The 7576-nt window shown below is 35.8% G+C and overlaps 1 protein-coding gene across 2 annotated transcripts in view; it reads left to right on the top strand.

The window, feature by feature from the left end:
• Positions 1-787: 787 nt before the first annotated feature.
• LOC121410615 (serine/threonine-protein phosphatase 4 regulatory subunit 2-A-like) overlaps positions 788-7576 on the top strand; it is a 30492-nt gene continuing 23703 nt past the window's right edge. For both annotated transcript variants that reach the window (XR_005969359.1, XM_041602829.1), the window contains exons 1-2: positions 788-982; positions 1073-1154. Coding sequence is in view for 1 of the 2 variants with exons in the window: in XM_041602829.1 (XP_041458763.1) it covers positions 928-982; positions 1073-1154 (137 nt within the window). In the remaining variant the exon portion in view is untranslated. The remainder of the gene's footprint in view (positions 983-1072; positions 1155-7576) is intronic.

Below are 7576 nucleotides of genomic sequence, written 5' to 3'. Positions count from 1 at the left end.
CTCTCTCTTTTCTCGCACAAGTTTCACAAGTTCTTGCACGGGTTCTTACATCGCATTTTTCTCTCTTTAACTCCGCTCTCACATCCTCATCCCGAATTTCTTCTTACTATTGGATAGTACACTGTTATTAAATTATGATGAAGCTAAACAAAAAAGGTTATCACAAAAGTAAGCTATAGGTCATCTTGTCCTACAATACATGTTTTATTTCGATTTTGAATTTCTTACCATCATAAAAGACCAAAAATAGTGGGGGGACATTTCATATTGTGTCTTCCCTACTATTTTGAGTAGGGGAACATACCCCCCCGTCCACCGTGAGATTTCTGCCCATGCTTGGGGCTGCATGGGGGGATACGTACCCTATACGTTTGGCTATGTAGTCTTTAAAAAAAGATTTGGAAAAACATACCCTGAAATCCGGGCCTGAAATGACCCTGCGAATCCTATGCCCATTTATTTTTGTAAGTTTTATTATTTTATATATATATATATATATATATATATATATATGTATATATATATATATATATATATATATATATATACATAGGCGGCGGAAGCGGGGGGGACGTGTCCCCCCTAAATTTGAGGAGGGGGGACGGTCCCCCCTAAATTTGTTGTTGATGACCTTTTTTTTTTTTTTTTTGCTTGTCATTTTATTTTCCTACGTCCCCCCTAAAATTTTTGGCTTCCGCCGCCAATGTATATATATATATATGACATGTATTTTAGTTTCACATGAGTGGCGCTGGCACAGATCCTTGGTCGTCGTCGAACGAACCACGGCCTGCAATATGACTGTATCTTTCGCTGCTACCCTGTAAAATTACGAATCGCCCGACTTTAACCGTAAAATGTACAAATCAACAAGATCAGCGCTGTATTCGTCTTACACAGGTAGACTCTGACTCGAATTCTGTAAAAATGGAAGATTTGTCAAGGGATGCCGAGCTTGAAAACTACTTAGACGCTTTAAACGGTAAGTTACAGAAATGTTATTAGTCAAAACTATAACTAAATATATTTTGGAACATTCTAAATATGGTGTCAAATCATTGTATCTTTTCAGATTTCGTGAAAAAGCCGTCGAAAAGTATCCCGTCCGTGCTGGAACAGTTGATTCAAAGGATAGCCCGCCACGGTGAACCATTGTGAGTATGATTTGCGTTTACTAAACTGCGAGGCAGTCGCATTCAGTGCAGTGTTATGAGTGTGGCGCGCCCCAGCACTAGCGGCTAGTCGCCTGGCTTGGCTTTGGCGAGATCAGGGGCCTGTTGCATGACGAGATGAGCGATACGTAGGAACGTCCTAGGACCATTCTTCCGTGATAGGAACATTGGCGACAAATCAGCGCTTTCTGTTTCACAAAGGCAAATTTGTCTTTCAAGTCCGCGACATCGTTTGATATCGATAGTACCGGAAAAAATATTTAGTCTTCATCGTCACCTGAACCTATTATTTCAATAAAAGATCAAATGATGTTTTATTTATTACTGATTCAGTGATTGTAGAATTGATGTGTGGAGCTTACTTTATGAGGTAAACAGAGAAAAAACTTTGAAGATTCACAAACATAACTGAATAAAATCGAAATTTTCATTATTTCCCTTATTTATAACACGGTGTCCTTTTAGAGACACCTTTCATTTATATCTCAACAAAAGAGACCCTTGTCCGATATAGAAATTGATTAACTAAGTAATTTTGACATTTCATTGTTCAATATTCTGTATTTTTTAGAATACTTACGGTATATACAGTGATAATTTTTCAAATTATGCGTTAATATCAGGGATTCGATTTTAAGGCGCGCGAGAGCGATCGCGCGCTACATGCGCGCCTTAATCCATTTTTGGTAGCGCGCCTCGCGATCGTTGACCTGCGCGGAAATGCCTAAAGTCGCCCTCGAAATCACCCAAAATCATGCTTATTGCCGAGTGAATAACAACTCAATATGCTCGAGCTCCGCTTACCATTTAAAAATAATCCAAAAACCAACACTCAAAGTCATGAATAATCCTTAAAAATAGCGCAGTTTCAAATGCCGACGTTGCGTTATTTTTTCTGTACCACGTATTTCCATACACATGGTACCAACTACGGAAAAAAAAATCAATGCAACGGTCGGGAAACAGTTGCATGTATAGGGGTCCATTATGACTACCACCATGTGCAATTTCGAATGCACATGTTTCCCCTACAGATATCACGATTCTGTGATTAAATAATTCGAATTACACAGGAAATAAATCCCTGAGACTTGTAACCTAGCATTGGTGAGTTGTCATTCGGCTTTGCTTTTCAAAACGGCTTAGGCCTATTAACTTTCAAAATAAGTTACCTTATTTATTAATTATGACTAAAAAATCATTTATTTTCTTTTCTAGGGGATGAGGTATTATATCAGACAATAAATCATCAAACAAAGCTCCATCTATTTTACAAGGCTGGCGGCAGGCTCACGCATTGGCGCTTTTACTAGCTAGCCAGTTAGAGCTCTGTCTCTGCCAGAGCTCTGGGGGACAATTCACTCAGTAAAGGCCTCAATGATGGTGATTTTCTGTTTCAGACAGAGTTTACATTTCATGAATATTATTCAAAACTGCCAATAAAGTTTGATGATTTCTTCATTGTCATGTATATTTAAGTTCTTAATGAATACATTCTCACCGAATTTAGACTCCCCAATAGAGAAATGAAATTTTCATGGAGATCTGCGTTTTCAAAGAACTTCAGGAAAATTTAGGGGATGTGGGCCTTTATTACATGTACATGGCTGAGTACAAGGTATTGTACTGGAATAGATGGAGTAGAAATTAGATATTGAATTCATTTATATCCAAGTCCAACTCACAGTCACACACACACGCACTCACCCACATCCACCCACACACACCCACATCCAAGATTCTAAGCATGAAAAATAACTTTAAAAATCATACAATATTGAACAAAAAGTAATAATTCATTAACAAGTGAACAGGTATATCCAAGTCACACACACACACGCACTCACCCACACACACCCACATCCACCCACACACACCCACATCCAAGATTCTAAGCATGAAAAATAACTTTAAAAATCATACAATATTGAACAAAAAGTAATAATTCATTAATAAGTGAACAGGTATATCCAAGTCCAACTCACAGTCACACACGCACTCACCCACACACACCCACATCCAAGATTCTAAGCATGAAAAATAACTTTAAAAATCATACAATATTGAACAAAAAGTAATAATTCATTAATAAGTGAACAGGTATTCCTCAAAATACAAAAAAGTAGCATTTAAAAAGAGCCCCTGAAATGCAAAAGTAGCCCCCGAAATTTGCCAAAAAATTTAAAATGGAGCCCCTGAAAAAAAAAATTGTTAGTTACTTAACTTTAAGCCAAAGTCAAACCTAACTCAAACAGGTTTTGATAACACACAATCTAATTACAAAACATTATACAATTACAAATACTTCCTTTGGTTGTTGATTGTAACTTTATAGTACATACATTTCCTCCATCTGTTTTGTTAATTGGACAAAAAGCTCCCCTTGTATGTTGAAGAAGAGCTTTTTGCAGTGCTCCTCTACCGCTCTCCTTAAAAGATCTAGGAGAGCTATTTATTGCTCCCCTCATAATTATAAAACTGAGTCCCTGTAATATGTTATTTGTTGAGGTAGAAATAGTGTTTGAATGGAGTAAACAAAATCAACAGTGTCTGATTGTATGAGACTAAAAAGGAAAATATGAGAGGCTGCGTGTGAAAAATCAAATTTATTTACTTTGTCAGATATACAAATGTGAGTGTTTAGAGTATAAACATACCTCAGTTGCATGATAAGTAACCGAAGACAAGGAACATGAACATTGCTGCAAACATGTCAAAGTGAATAAAGTCGTGCTTTGCAATAATAATTAAAACCAGGGCGCGACAAACCCGCTTGCCCGCTTGCCCGGGGCAAGTGAAAATGACGTGCGGGCAAGCACTCCTCAAAGTCAATTGCCCGATCGGGCAAGTGGTTGTTGCGTCTTTTTTTTGTACCGTACCTCGTTTTTCCATAAATCATCCAAAATCCACACTCAAAATCATGAATAAGCCTAAAAAATAGCGAGTAGCGCAGTTTCAAATTCCGATATTGCGTTATTTTTTCTGTACCACGTATTTCCATACATGGTACCAGCAGGTATGAAAAAAATCAACGCAATGGCCGGGAAACAGTTGAATGTAGTATAGGGGTCCATTATGACTACCACCATGTGCAATTTCTAATGCACATTTTCCCTCCTTCCGATATCACGATTCTGTGATAAAATAATTAGAATTACACAGGAAATAAATCACAGAGTCTAGTAACCTCGCATTGGTGAGTTGTCATTCGGCTTTGCTTTTCAAAACGGCCTATTTAGTATTAACATCCAAAATAACTTGCCGTATCTGTTAATTATAACTTAAAATTCATTCGTTTCCCTTTTTGAGGGGATGAGGTAAATATCAGACAATAAATCACCAAACAAAGCACCATCTATTTTACAAGACCGGCGGGAGGCTCACACATGTGCGCATACTAGCTAGCCAGTCTGAGCTCTGTCTCTCTGCCAGAGCTCTGGGGGACAATTCGCTCAGTAAAGGCCTCAATGATGGTGATTTTCTGTTTCAGACAGAGTTTACATTTCGGGTATATTATTCAAAATTTCCTATAAAGTTTGATGATTTCTTCATTGTCATGTATATTTAAGTTATTAATGAATACATTCTCACCAAATTTAGACTCCCCCATAGAGAAATGCAATTTTCGTAGAAGTCTGCGTTTTCAAAGAACTTCATGAAAAGTTAGGGTATGTGGGCCTTTATTACATGGCCGAGTACAGGTTATTGTACTGGATGGAATAGGCGAAGTAGAAATTAGATATTGAATTCATTTATATCAACTCAAGTTCAACTCACAGTCACACCCACACAAACACACGCACACACACACACCCACGATTCTAAGCATAGTAAAAAAAATTACTTAAAAATCATACAATATTAAACAATGTTAGTAATAATTCATTAATAAGTGAACAAAAAAAAGTAGCATGTGAAAACATGTAGATAAAATTATTGATCGAGTGGAAAGCAATTCTAAGGAAATATGGTATGCAGGTAGCCATTTCATGGATTTAAAGATGCAAAATATGAAATTTTAGCAACTTTTGTTGAAGGGTTTTTTAAAACCTTAAATACCCATAAAATATCGATTTTTTTTTCTCCAAAAAAACGTAAAGACTCAGGCCTACGTTGCTGAAAATATCCTTTTCAATGTGTGTTCTTTTATACTGGACATGATTCTCAATTGTTATTTTGTATACCTTAATAAAAATAAGAGTAGTGCCATCATAATGAAAAAATAATTTAAAAAATTGGGCAAGCAGTTTTTTCTATCGGGCAAGCAAATTTTTTCATCACTTGCCCAACAGGGCAAGTGACGAAAAAAATTTTTGTAGAGGCCTGATTAAAACATAGAAAAAGTTGTGCAATCCGCAAAAATACTATGCTAGAAATTACAACGATCATAAACATTGGTCATATTTAAAGTTGATCACTTAATTTATGGAAGTTTACTAGTATAAGATTTAAGAATATACAAAATATATATGTTCAACATTTCAATTCTTTTAACATGACATAGGAGCCGAAAGGGGCTTACCCTACGATTTGAAATGCACCTATTTGCATGGACTTTCCATAATCTTTTCTTTGATGAACTTCATTTGTAATTATTGTGATGGATTCGTAAGCTATAGGTCTAATCTATATCTTAAAGGTCAAGTCCACCTCAAAAAAATGTTGATTTGAATCAATAGAGAAAAATCAGACAAGCACAATGCTGAAAATTTCATCAAAATCGCATGTAAAATAATTTTATGACATTTCAAAGTTTCGCTTATTTTCAACAAAATAGTTATATGAACAAGCCAGTTTACATCCAAATGAGAGAGTCAATGATGTCACTCACTCACTATTTCTTTTGTTTTTTATTGTTTGAATTATACAATATTTAAATTTTTACGAATTTGACGATTAGGACCTCCTTGCCTGAAGCACAAAATGTTAAAATAATGGAATTCCACGTGTTCAGGGAGGAATGAAACTTCATTTCACATGACATAAATTAAAAGGAGAAAATAAAAACATTTCATATTTCATATAATAAAATACAAAAAGAAATAGTGAGTGAGTGATGTCATCAACTCTCTCATTTGGATGTAACTGGCTCGTTCATATAACTATTTTGTTGAAAATAAACGAAATTTTAAAATGCCATAACTCTTATTTTACATCCGATTTTGATGAAATTTTCAGTGTTATGCTTGTTGAATTTTTCTCTTTTTATTCAAATCAAGTTTTTGTTGGGGTGGACTTGTCTTTTAAATTCATTTTTTTTTGTTACTGCCAATTTTATTTTTTCACTGTATCCCAAATCCAAGAATTAATTTTCATTGATTAAAATTAATCTCATCAAAAAATAATAATCATAATGAAAATGAAATAAAAATGAATAAATGATTTAGCATACGTTTAACATCTTAGTTCTGTATTGTTCGTTTTTTGCTGAACGTTATAAATACGTTTTTTTTCCTTACATAATTTCTTTTAAATAAATTTGTTTTCATGTTTAATTGTCTGCAATGAGAAAGCATGAGTGGTCAGAGAGATAGTGCAATGCCGCCCATTTCGATAGTTCAAGTTTATTTTCTTTTTTTAATGGAAAAGGGGTGGGGATAGGACGGAGGGAGAATAAAAGAAAATATATTTAAAAAATATATATTTGGGCCTACATTACCCCCGGAGAAATTAAAATTACATCCGTTTTTGGTCGTCTTGTCGACCTGAAATTGATGACAACTAGCCCCCACACAAAGAATAACTTGGCGCCATTCCAGATAAAATGCATCATCAACCCCCTAAAAAATGTTTAAAGGTGATATGTCAGTGTGGCTTCTCGTAAAGACGTTTTCTCTCAATGCCGACGGTGGCGGGCGCAGTGTGCAAAGAAGATCATGCCGACGTAGGACGTGTCTGGAGGTGTCTTTCCAAGGACCATTCTTCGTATCGCCCAAATCGGCTTTGTGAAACAGTTGAGCGATATCTTGTTCTTACGTAGAATGGTTCTACGAAAGACCATTTCATGCAACAGGTCCCAGGATTCGGAGCAGAGTCGAGAGTAACCCCCCCCCCCAAAAAAAAGGAAATACTTCCTTTTGAATTATGTCCCTTCCACTAATTAAAAAAATACTTCTCCAAAAAAAACAAAAGTGCAAAACCCCCTTCTAAAAAGCTCTAGCCTCTATCGCTCTCTTTTTCTTGATACATCCGGTTAGACAGGAATAACCGTTGTTTCTGGGGGTTTCCTTAACAATTTCTGACATTTCATTATAATCCCCATTCACCGATGGTAGTTCGTTATTGTGAGCTCACATGTGTTATCACGTCCACCAATTCGGCCGACTAGTACTAGTAGTACTGTCCAGACTTCAATATTTTTTTTAAATCGAATTTACAGTCAAAGGATTTAGAAACTTTGTACC

Source organism: Lytechinus variegatus, chromosome 3, assembly GCF_018143015.1.
Source record: "Lytechinus variegatus isolate NC3 chromosome 3, Lvar_3.0, whole genome shotgun sequence".
Classification (NCBI taxonomy): Eukaryota; Metazoa; Echinodermata; class Echinoidea; order Temnopleuroida; family Toxopneustidae; genus Lytechinus; species Lytechinus variegatus.
This window is presented reverse-complemented; position numbering and strand designations above follow the sequence as displayed.